The sequence below is a fragment of the Ovis canadensis genome, chromosome 3, assembly GCF_042477335.2.
Source record: "Ovis canadensis isolate MfBH-ARS-UI-01 breed Bighorn chromosome 3, ARS-UI_OviCan_v2, whole genome shotgun sequence".
NCBI classification, from domain to species: domain Eukaryota; kingdom Metazoa; phylum Chordata; class Mammalia; order Artiodactyla; family Bovidae; genus Ovis; species Ovis canadensis.
In genome coordinates this window covers 176,509,358-176,521,952 of record NC_091247.1, presented here as the reverse complement: position 1 = coordinate 176,521,952, position 12,595 = coordinate 176,509,358, and the positions used below count along the sequence as shown (strand labels likewise).

The following is a 12,595-nucleotide window of genomic DNA, read 5'->3' as shown; positions in this document are numbered from 1 at the left end:
AGACAGCCAGGTAACTACTCAGAGAGCTCTGCATCCCACCTGGTGCTCTTACTAACTTCATGACATGTATGTTTCAACTCAAAACAAATTTTTATTGTTCACATTTGTGGCAATACATTCAACAGGAATTTTATTAAGAACTCACGGAATAGAAAACCTGGTATCAAGTGATTCGAGAGAAAATCCAGATTCTTCCAAAAAATAAAAAGGCTTTTTAAAAACTAGATTTTTTAAAAATATGGATTAGAAATTTTTAAATATTCTTGCTTGCACTCTTAGTACATCAACTTTGCAAAAGATAGACCCAAAGTACCATGACTTAGTGTTCAAAGTGCAACTATGTGAACTCCAACCCAATTTGAATATAAAATGCATGATGCAATTTACCTGATAGCCACGCACAAGTGTAGTCTGTAATTCTTTTAAAATATATTGTAGATAATGCACACCCAGATCCTCTATTATTTTTGCGAGAGTGCTGCGTGCAATGTCTCTGATTTCCTGTGCTCTGTTCTTGAGGAGGGCACACACTTTCAGCAAAATACTAGAACATGAGTTGAAAATCTAATTAGCAGAAACAAATAAAAATACAAATATCCTTTTGTTTCCTAATTACTCATAATCCAAATTATTCCAGTTAGGATTCTAAATTACAGCCAACTGTGACAGTGCTCCTCTAACAAAAAAGAAGAACCAATTTCTGATTTGTCACATAACATACCTTGGCAGATTAGTTTCCATAACTTCTCTTGGAAGGGATTGCATTAGTTTAACCATGGCAAAAGCTAAAGGAACTCGAACCACTTCCTCATCATTCACAACCTTCGATTTTATGAGTTTGTGTTCTTCGTCTCTTTTAGTCTGTAAGAAAATAGATAAATAAACTGAAACAAAAATAAATGGATTAGGGACCTACCAACACTACAACCTTGAAGCTGAAAAATTATCTACTGGTATCAAAATGATCATGAAGAAGGATCATTACTCCCTTAGCTGCAGGAGAGGAATCTGAAGATGAGGAGATAAGAGAAGGAAAGTGAAACGTGAAATGTAGAAAAAAAGAAAATCCAAAAGCTGATGTCAACCCACGCAGTTAGGAGCCTCAGTCTGATATGGCCCCACAGACACCCAAGTTCAAAAAGACCTGCTGGGTCCCAGACAGAATGATTACCGTAGATGCCAGGCATTTATGGAGCCTGGGCAGGATGTCCCCAGTTATGGTTCCTTGGATATTTTTAATTGTTCTCTCCAATTCTTCCTTATTCCGAGGAAGGGAGGAGATGGACTTTGTGATACACTCAGATTCCTTAGCCGCTGTCCCTTCATAAACAGCTGGGTCAGGGTTCTCTGGCTCTTCATTCTTGTCCGACAAAGTCTTATTACATTCATCCTCCTTCTCGTCCTCATCCATATGCTCTAATTCCATGGCTTCGTGCTCTGGCAACTCAATCGCTTCTGGGGTATCTATGTTTAGTAAACAACAAAAGTCAACTTAGATAAGGAAACAACACAGTTGTGTTAAGTAGTCTTTTCTAGCAACATCTAATAAACAAAAATCACCAAATACAAGGGCACGATAAAGACTGAGGAAACAGAAGTAAATGACAGTGTTACGGCTCTTTTTACTTTCTTACAGTTTAGTCTAATGAGGAATAGAGGCAAGTAAACTGATAATTATAAAAAAGAGTGGAATAGCAAGTACAGGGTACTTGAGGAACACATGGAGAGGCTGGGAAAAAGGTTTCTAAAGCTTCCAAAGTACTGTGGTTCAGTTCAGTTCAGGGGCTTAGTTGTGTCCAACTCTTTGCCACCCCATGGACTGCAGCACACCAAGCTTTCCTGTCCAGCACCAACTTCCAGAGCTTACTCAAACTCATGTCCATCAAGTAGGTGATGCCATCCAACCATCTCATCCTCTGTCGTCTCCTTCTCCTCCCGCCTTCAGTCTTTCCCAGCATCAGGATCTTTTCAAATGAGTCAGTTCTTCGCATCAGGTGGCCAAAGGATTGGAGTTTCAGCTTCAGCATCAGTCCTTGCAATGAATATTCAGGACTGATTTCCTTTAGGATGGACTGGTTGGCTCTCCTTGCAGTCCAAGGCACTCTCAAGAGACTTCTCCAACACCACAGTTCAAAAGCATCAATTCTTCGGCACTCAGCTTTCTTTATAGTCCAACTCTCACATCCATACATGATTACTGGAAAAACCATAGCTTTGACTAGAAGGACCTTTGTTGGTAAAGTAATGTCTCTGCTTTCTAATATGCTGTCTAGGTTGATCATAGCTTTTCTTCCAAGGAGCAAGCATCTTTTAATTTCATGGCTGCAGTCACCATCCGCAGTGATTTTGGAGCCCAAGAAAATAAAGTTTGTCAGTGTTTTGTTTCCCCATCTACTTGCCATGAAGTGATGGGACCAGATGTCAAGATCTTCGTTTTCTGAATGTTGAGTTTTAAGCCAACTTTTTTACTCTCCTCTTTCACTTTCATCAAGAGGCTCTTTAGTTCCTCTTTGCTTTTGCCCTAAGGATGGTATCATTTGCATATCTGAGGTAATTGATATTTCTCCCGGCAATCTTGACTCCAGCTTGTGCTTCATCCAGCCCAGCATTTCGCATGACATACTCTACATGTAAATTAAATAAACAGGATGACAATATACAGCCTTGACATACTCCTTTTCCGATTTGGAACTAGTCTGTTGTTCCATGTCCAGTTCTAACTGTTGCTTCTTGACTTGCATACAGATTTCTCAGGAGGCTGGTCAGGTGGTCTGGTATTCCCATCTCTTGAAGAATTTTCCACAGTTTGTTGTGATCTACACAGTTAAAGGCTTTGGGGTAATCAATAAAGCATAAATAGATGTTTTTCTGGAACTCTCTTACTTTTTCGATGATCCAGTGGATGTTGGCAAAAACCTACATTCTTGAGCATGAATGTATGCCAACAGGGCTAATGCAGAAACATCCCTTATTACAGGATTCAAACTGGGCAGTGTGGTGGGGCAAGTCCAGACCTGGCTCTGCTAACAAGCCATGACTAACTACAGTCCATTAACTTAACTCTTGTGAGCTCTGGATTCTTCACCAGTAAACTGGAGATGGTTTACTTGCAAGGCTATTATAAGTATTAAATGTGATAAAATCTCATTTCTGACACTTCATTGACCTTAATAAATAACAGCTATATGTTAGTCTTTGTTTTGTTTACGTGCTGTGCAGCTTTAGGAAAGTTACTTTATATCTGAAATCTCAATTTCTCATATAAAAAATATGGAGTAACACCTAAGGTTCTAGTAAGATTCTTATGAAGACAAATGAGAATTTCTGTGTAAATAACCTTTAGCTCAGATTTTTGCCCCATACATTTTAGACTGGACTTCTCTATTGTTAAACAAGTTTTCAGAATACTACTCAAACGATTCATATTAACTTCCTCCTGACTCATTCACTGGTCACTGCTACAAGAGCAGAAAAAGGGAGTTAAGCTGAATTTTGCCTTCTTTAATTCATAATAATAAATAACAGAAGAATAGGAAGGAATTATGGTTTAAGAAAGTTTAAAAAACTTACCCTCTTCACTCTGAAGTTTTCTCATTTGTTCTTCAAGAGTTTTGTGGTCAAAGTGGAATGCTTCTAACACTATCACTAGCAAACTGTTAAAAAAAAATTTCACAGAACCATTCATTTGATTAATAATATCATTTGACTCTTAAAAGAAGTTAGACTTCTAAAAATTAATATTACTTTTTCCTATTTTAGGTATTTTTTCACTTTAACAAATCTTAGTATCACCTCATTGATACAAATTAAAAGTAAACTGGGATTATACGAAGGTTATTTCAGAAAGGAATCAAAATTTTACATTTCATAAACAAAACAAAAATAAGAAGTTTGGCCATACCTGACACCCAACTTTTGATTGATCTGTCCCGCCTGTAAGACATGAATGAAATGTTTCAAGTAGTATACATATGCTGACCAAGAGAGACGTTTGCAAACAGCTCCAATGACTTCTGTGGCAGCAATGGTTATATTTTCATGCTGTAAAACAAATCAAGGGCATCAGTAAGAGTAAGTATTTGCAAATAAAATACACACACACAGCTAACTTGGTACAATAAAAATCTTAGATAGCAGGTGATCAGAAATTATAGAAAGGAAAGAATGCCCAAACTATGTTAAATAGTTTTCCTCTAGCTCTGGAAAAGCTTCTGTCAATTTCAAATGATATCTTCCTTTCATTAAAGGATTTAACACATTTTAGACTCTATTTCACTCAGACCTCCTTTATAGGTTCAAGCCTACAACTGTGAAGTAAATTCAAGGTATAAAAGTTGATAAATGTTAAAGTTAACTATAGATTGCACTATTGAGCACTCATAAGAACAATGCTTTGGAGACAACTCTTTCAGACCTCATGAAGAAGAGAAGCTGGATTTACTCTCATACCTTAACTAGGAAAGTAGAGAAGAATATATCAAACAATTTTCAGACTTTGAACATCAGTACAGGACAATGACCCCTGACAGAAAATAAACAAATAAAGTGAGCCTTATAACTACCCTCAGTTGATTGTGTGGGGATGACTGTCAGGCCATAGCACAGGAGAAGAAACCCCAAAAGAGACCTGTATCTCCTTGAGTTAAGGGGTCAGAGCTCAGGCTGTGGAGCTAGAGTCCGTAGGGCAGAGTACCAGCAAGAAGAGTTCAGAGAGAAAAGCTGCCCAGAGAAAGAGCCCCTTAAGCTTCAGCTGAGAATTGACCAGTACACTCTGAATAAGGAAGAGATGAGGAGAGAACTACCAAAAAGGAAAAGATGCACCAACCATCAAAGACCATACAGGGACAAGAACAGTTCATGTTCCTCTCAGCCAGAGTGAAAACCCTCACGATACACGGAGGACTGGGTATTCAGGTACTCAGAAGGTTAGTACCTCAGTGGCAGGTTCAAATGAGCACCACACCAAGGGCCACTTGTGCCTAACAGAGCTTAAAAGTGAGCCTCAAAAGGACCAGACTACTCACAAGTAGCCTAACTGCATCTGAAAACAATTCTCAGAAATACTCAGAGAAATACAAAAATACCCAGCACCTAGCAAAGTCAAATTTATGATGTTTGGCATCTGATAAATAACTACCAAGCATACAAAGAAGCTGAGAAATAAATCTAATAAGAAGAAAAATCAAACAACAGAAGCATAGAAATGACACAGATGACACAGCCCTGAAAACAACTGATACAACTGTACTGCATATGATTAAGAAGGGAGAGGAAAGCACGAGCATGTTACAGAGACACATGCGAGGCATAAGAAAGGCCCAAACTGTACTACAGAGATGGAAGAGACAATTCTGAGGGAAGAGATACTGGATGGGATTAACAGTAGATTACACATGGCAGAAGGAAACACTAGTGAATTTGAAGACATAGTAATAGAAAAATGAAACCAACTGAAACCCAGAAGGAAAAAAAAAAAGCCTCAGTGAGTTATGGGATATGGGACAATTTGGAATAGCCTAACATATGATGTTATCTCCAAAGACAAGCTGCTACTGCCGCTGCTAAGTTGCTTCAGTCGTGCCTGACTGTGTGTGACCCCATAGACGGCAGCCCACTAGGCTCCCTCATCCCTGGGATTCTCCAGGCAAGAACACTGGAGTGGGTTGCCATTGCTTTCTCCAATGCATGAAAGTGAAAAGTGAAAGTAAAGTTGCTCAGTCGTATCTGACTCTTAGCAACCCCATGGACTGCAGCCTACCAGGATCCTCTGTCCATGGGATTTTCCAGGCAAGAGTACTGGAGTAGGGTGCCACTGCCTTCTCCGAAAGACAAGAAGGGGAACCAAAAATATCTTTGAAAAAGTGATGGCAAAAAATTCAAAGTCTGACAAAGACTACAAATCTATAGATCCAAGAAGCTCAGCAAACTTCAGGCACAAAACAGTAAGGCAATAAGGCACCTGATAATCAAATGGCTTAAAACTAGTGATAAAGAGAAAAATGGGTGGGGGGTGGGAGGGGGAAAGAGATGCTCCACTCAGAACAAAGGGTGACTTCTTTTGGAAACAGTATAAACGAGAAGTCAGTTCCAAGTATTCTTCAAGTATTAGGGGGGAAAAATCCAAAACCTGTCAAACTAGAATTCCATACCTAGAAACATTATCTTTCAAAAACAAAGATGAGAAAAGACAAACAGAAGCTGAAAGAATTCATTACCAGTAGACCTGCACTACAAAAAATTTAAAGAAAGTCTTCTTGTCAGTAGTAAAATGATACAGGGTGATTATCTGGACCCACACAAAGGAATGAAGAACACTCAGAATTATAAACATGGAAACAAATACAAAAGATCTTTTCTTTAGTTTTAAAGATCTCTTTGAAAGATAACTGATGCTTTGAAGCAAAAACAACAGTGTATTATGTGGTTTAAAGTTAACATACAGGTAAAACTTATGAAACAAAAACAGCACAAAGATAACAGGCCAACAGAAGTAAAATAAAATCACTAAAAAAATATCCAGTTAATCCAACAGAAAAAGAAAAGGAGGAAAGAGAGGAAAAAATGGGACAAATAGAAAATAAATAAGATCATAGATTTAAACCCAACCATATTAATAATCATCAAATGCAAATGGTCTAAAACTAATCAAAACGTAGAGATTCTCTGAGTAAAAAAGCAAGATTCAGCTATATACGCTACCTATAAGAAACCAACTTTAAAAGTAAAAGTGAAAATCACAAATAGGTTAAAAACAATAGAAAGGTATACCAAACCAATATCAACCAAAGCTAAAACAGTTTATTTTTTCCACCTACACCTCCTTCCTGTTTTACTGCCCTCTATCCCTGAGGTGCTTAAACTAGAATTTAGGGACTCATTCTTTTACCTACTTAGGAAGTTTAAAAAAATTCTTTAAACATCCTGAAAATACAGAAGAAACCTATCCTTGAACAAAATCATATAATCAAGTCACAAATCCTGCTATTAGGTCAATTAGACTTAAATATTTATCAAGTCTTTACCATGTGCAGGCACTGTTCTTAGGCACTGTGTCAGCTGCACAGCTGGGTCCGACCCTTTGCGATCCCATGGACTGTAGCCTGCCCGGCTCCTCTGTCTATGGAATTCTCCAGGCAAGAAGAATATTGGAGTAGGTTGCCATCTCCTTCTCCAGGGGATCTTCCTGACCTGGTTCTCCTGCATTGCAGGTGGATGCTTTACTGTCTGAGCTACTAGGGAAACCCATTCTTAGGCATACGTAGTATATACCTGAAGATATTCTGAGTTCAAATATAGGTTCTGACTGTATGTCTCTGAGAAAGTTATATAACCTCACTTATTCTCAGTTTATTCTCCTATAAAATAGCAATACAGACCCTACCCCATAGGGTTGAGTTGCTGTGAGGATTAAATCAGAATTGTGCTTATATCTGGTATAGTGCTGAAGAAAGGTAGCTATTGTTTTATTTCATTTCTTACAAGCCATTTGGGAAAATAATGAGAATTAAGGCCTATGATACAAAAATAAAAGTATGACATCTTGGTGATGTGATCATTTCTGTGAAAGGAAATATTCTGTGGTTAGCCTTTGTGAGCTAATAATAGTGAACATAAAATAATAGCCACCATTTTCAGAGCATGTACCTGGTACAATTTTAAGGGCTTTTATAAGATCTATCTTTAAAAGAACTATTTTAAGTCTCTAATTATGGTGAACAACATCAGTATGGATGCCACCAACCCCACCTACACTTTGCAGAAGTTCTGTCATGGTACAGGGAAAAATTTACTGGCTTCTACAGCTAAAGCCCTACCTTGAGCATTTTCTCATCAAAAACTGGTGCCATAGCATAAGGCATGATGTAATTCTGAAGAGATTTAGAAGACAGCACGACTTTGCCTTCCGTTAGTTGTTTTGCCAGTTTCTTCAAGGCTCTTGCTCTTCTGTGGATCTATGAGTTAGATAAAATATAAATTAGTTACTGAATGAGCTCACCAACAATCAGCTCCATTTCAGTATCACATTCCTCTTCGATGAAAAGATTAAAAGAGTGAAATACAGTCCATGTGTTACATGAGCAAACACCTGTGCCTTGATTTGTTTCCAGAGACATAATGCATAGCATTTCTTTACCAATGAATCCCAGAGCATTTAAATTTCTTAGCAAATGGCAGGGAAAGGTGACACTATTATTATGGCTTGTGATACCACCAAGCAAACAAGCATGTGCTATGCAAATCTGATGACCACAAAGACCAAGAAATGAGAAGCTCAAAACTTTTTGGAAAATTAAAATATATCTTTTAAAATGAGAACCGTTGAAATGTTTGTTTCAAAGACAAGGGGGAAAGAAAAAACAGAATTGTCTTCTACCTGAATGTGCTTCATATTCTCAAAGAAGTCCATTTCCGGATCGTGGCAGTCAGTAAGCTGAACCAAGTCTTTAAATTCTGGTTGATTTGGAAAGGTTTGAATTAAACAGGAAAGCAGTGTGGTATAATCCTGTTGAATACTCTGCAAATATCAAGTTAAGAAAAAAAAAATTTTAAGAATTTGATTAAGTAATACAAAGAAACACCAAAAAGTCATTAAATTTTTTTAAAAAGTAAAACACTGCCAATGTAAAAACAAACTATATAAAATTAGAAATGACTACTCTCTTCTCCATTCCCACTCCCCTGTTAAAAGTCTGGTGAGTATTTATACAATCAGGTATTTTAATTAAGTGTACTAAGGTTGACTGCTTTTCCACAAATTATAGCAGAAGTACAGGAAAACAAACAAACAAAAACCCCACAGATAACAAGTACTTAATTGCAACCCTCAATACCTCTGTCTGGCTCTTCAATCCTTTCCTCAATTTCTCCAGGAGAGAACGATGAATGATTTCTCTATATTCTTTCTCTGTGACATTCAAAGCAGCAATCTTTTTGATGATATTCATCAAGCACATGCTTGCATTATCACTTAAAGACATGTCTCCTAACTGGACACAGGAAAAAGCCCAAATTATACTGTGCAATAACTGTAATATGGACTATTATTCCCTACTGAAAGAGCTTGTAACATTTAGCCACTCTTCTGTATAAAACTCTCTACTAAGAAATGTCCCACAGGCACTTCACACTTAAGGAAGAACAAATATAGGGGTGTGAGGAACACAGTAAGCGACTTGGAAAATCCATGCTTACTGAAAAGGGTTGGTTATTTGAGAAAATACTATGATATGTTCTTTTGTAAAATTACTGATTTTGTCTTTTGAAATTTGGTATTTTGTACATCATGGCTTTTCTCCCCCCTCCCCCCACTTTTAATTGAAGTATGAGATACAGTTTTTAATTAGCTTTATTTCTCAAAGCAAAGAGAATAAAAGGTTCCCTAAAGCCAGTTTCAATATTCAAAATCAGCCGTTCAGTTAGAATGACAGAGTTGGCTGGTGTCATTCTGGTTAGCTGCTCCACAGTTCATTTATAAAGAAGGTAGGCTGTAAGTGTAGAAAAATATTCTCAACTACGCTAACGAGGCAGTGATTCAGAATGCTGCATGTTGAACTTTGATATATGAAAAATGAGCCCCAAATGGGGAGATTACTTTTTCCTCTATTACTTAATCCTTAATATTTGACAAATAACAATAAAATACCACCGAAGATTACTGATACCACTACATAGTTAACTATTAAGCAAGGGTTTCATTTTCCCTATTTTTGAAATTTAATTCATTTTAGCAACATGGCACTTAATATATAGCTCCAAACCTTTTTATCTCTACTGTATCAATAAAAGAGGGAAACTGTCAAGTAATATGGCTATTTAACTTAAAATTGATAGGTAACTGACACACTGTGAAATTTACCCTTTTAAGTTGTATAATTCAATGGTTTTCAGTATATTCCAAAGGTTTTATAACCATAAAACCACTAGCTAATTTTAGAAAATCTTTACCATCCCCAAAAGAAATTTTGTACCCATTATAATACAATCACTCAGTCCTCATTTCTCTCTCCCGTCACAGCTCCTGAGAACCACTAATTTATTTTCTGTCTGTGAATTTTCCCATTCTAATACACAGCTTTTGACTTTTCAAAGTGCTTCCACATACATTATTTTTTTCAAAATATCTGCCTTTCATATCATGAGAGTAACAGTATGGTCTTTGCTAAACTAAGTATTGAGCAACTAAAAGAAATTTTATACTAAAAATCCCATCCCTCTCAAAAACCAAATTAAGAAATTAGGTTATATGGTTGTACTGTCAAAAGAATAAAAAATAATCCATAAATTTTTACTATTAAAAAACCTACCTCCATGTTATAGAAACAATTATGCATAACCGGAATTAGGTAGTTAATGTCTACAGTTTGCATCTCTTTAATGTAAGAGGTAATGGTCTGGAACGCCGAGAAGCGAACATCAAAGTTGATATCATCAAGATGTCTTTGATCAAAGGCGTTAAGCTATAAGAAATGCCAGTGAAACCATATAAATGAAGGCATATAAATCTTAAATAAGGAAAATAATAACAGTTTTGAAGCAAAAGAGACTTAAGATTTTCTTTCTTACCTTGACAACATCAGTAATATATGTTAATCCACTCTCAAAATCAGAAAGGGTCTAAAAGGAATGAAAGCAGTATATTATTAATGAATATAACCTTAACTTTTCTGCTCCCCATCCTCTTTGATTCCCTCCCTGCACTCAAAAGTACATGAAAACATCATATTGGTACCAAGAAAGCTGCTAATATACATTCCATGTTATAGTGATCTTTGGAAAAGGAGTGATTTAGGATAAAAATGAGTATTACAGACCTTGAAAACTGCACAAAGCAACTGTCTTGACAATTTGTTCTTAATAACTGAGAAGAGTTTTGCTAGAGGCTTGAGGAAGCTTGTAGGCTCCAGACAATGTTTCAACAGGTTTTGTATTGTCACCAGAATGTCAATTTCTGTATCCTTAAGAAGTAATAACATTGAGAGAAATAATATTTCAGTAGTTCAGAAAACTGGCCATGTTGTTTTTAATATATTACAGCACAGAAAACAAATAAATATGTGTAACAAGTAAAAGTAGTAGTAATTAGGAAAGTTATTTTATGGTCTTTTAAAGTTCTTTACATTTTAACTTGATCAAAAACCCGTAATAGTGTCCACCAACAGTTTCTTCCTTTAGTTCTAATAGAAAATATGCATGGTTTTAAAACATAATTTCTTATATTTTCTAGTCAAAAAAGAAACAAAGAAAATGAACTTGCTGACAAAAAAACACACACTTTCAGCTGTGCAGAAATGCGTGGTCTTCTAAAACTGAACTGCTACACGGTAAGAGTCATTTAGTATAACTACTAAGGCTTTATAAATGAGTGTGAGAACTGGGGAGACTCTTCTAAAAATTAAAGGCTAAATTAGGGTTTGAAAATCATACCAGAGACTCTCAGCAATGTGTGAATATAAGTGAATATGAAAACAGTTTGACTTTTCATTCAGCTTGCCATTCATATTTAAGATCACTATCATTCACATTTAAGATCAATGTACACCTCAGGTTCCAGATTTGTGACTGATCAAAGCCAGAGAGGGGAGAAAAACCCTGAAATGGATAAGAAGCTAAACAAAGGAAAACAAAGAGGTGAGACTTTTACTGTAATAGTAGATGATGAAATCTTCACTTTCTTACCTGCCCTCATTCATCTCTGTCCCAATTTTTCTCCCGTTTTCAGTTTTATATTGCTTTATGAAGTCTTCTCACAAATACTCTGAGACAAATATCTCACAGACTCTAACCAATAAAATTATTTTTCACAAATAAACCTAATAATAAACTGTCACTTCAAAGACAAATAACCGCTGTGAATTCATACCTGAGCAACACTGCCACGGTAGAGGAACGGCAGGAGCAGTGTAATGAGCAGAGAACTTTGTTCTTTTTCTTTCACAAACTTGCTGATCCTGGAGAAGGAAAAACAAATGGGATAGGTAAGGAAGACATGTAAGATATTTCCCAAGAAGTTAAACTTTTTGTAGAAAAACATCAGCGAGGGAAGACCCAGGTAGCTTGTAACTATGTGAACATGTGTACAAAGTTTAATTCAGTTTTTGAACAGTGCCCACTCTCCTTCCATCTTCAGGTTGGTGGCTACCATTCCATTGTTCTTGTTACATCTGATTGTGCATCGCTGCTGCTGCTGCTAAGTCGCTTCAGTTGTGTCTGACTCTGTACGACTTCATAGATGGCCTCCCACCAGGCTCCCCCATCCCAGGGCTTCTCCAGGCAAGAACACTGGAGTGGGTTGCCACTGCTTTCTCCAATGCATGAGAGTGAAAAGTGAAAGTGAAGTCGCTCAGTCGTGTCTGACTTTTAGCGACCCCATGGACTGCAGCCTACAAGGCTCCTCTGTCCATGGGATTTTCCAGGCAAGAGTACTGGAGTGGGGTGCCATTGCCTTCTCCGGATTGTGCGTTGGTAACTGCTTATTTTGCAAGGAAATAACATTTTTAAGTGTCGAGATTTGCTTTAGGCTTTATATACATTTCAATTTAACTTCCACAAAAGCCATATAATGAGGAATTATTAACCCCACTTTGCCCAGAGAAAA

The 12,595-nt window shown here is 36.9% G+C and overlaps 1 protein-coding gene across 1 annotated transcript in view; it reads right to left on the bottom strand.

The window, feature by feature from the left end:
• UTP20 (UTP20 small subunit processome component) overlaps positions 1–12,595 on the bottom strand; it is an 87,716-nt gene that overhangs the window by 22,482 nt on the left and 52,639 nt on the right. The window contains exons 32-43 of the mRNA XM_069581061.1: positions 11,861–11,948; positions 10,812–10,955; positions 10,564–10,614; positions 10,305–10,457; positions 8,832–8,987; positions 8,375–8,515; positions 7,815–7,952; positions 3,902–4,041; positions 3,571–3,653; positions 1,172–1,464; positions 722–861; positions 388–544 (exon numbers count right to left, since the gene is read on the bottom strand). Of these exons, the coding sequence (XP_069437162.1) occupies positions 388–544; positions 722–861; positions 1,172–1,464; positions 3,571–3,653; positions 3,902–4,041; positions 7,815–7,952; positions 8,375–8,515; positions 8,832–8,987; positions 10,305–10,457; positions 10,564–10,614; positions 10,812–10,955; positions 11,861–11,948 (1,684 nt within the window). The remainder of the gene's footprint in view (positions 1–387; positions 545–721; positions 862–1,171; positions 1,465–3,570; positions 3,654–3,901; positions 4,042–7,814; positions 7,953–8,374; positions 8,516–8,831; positions 8,988–10,304; positions 10,458–10,563; positions 10,615–10,811; positions 10,956–11,860; positions 11,949–12,595) is intronic.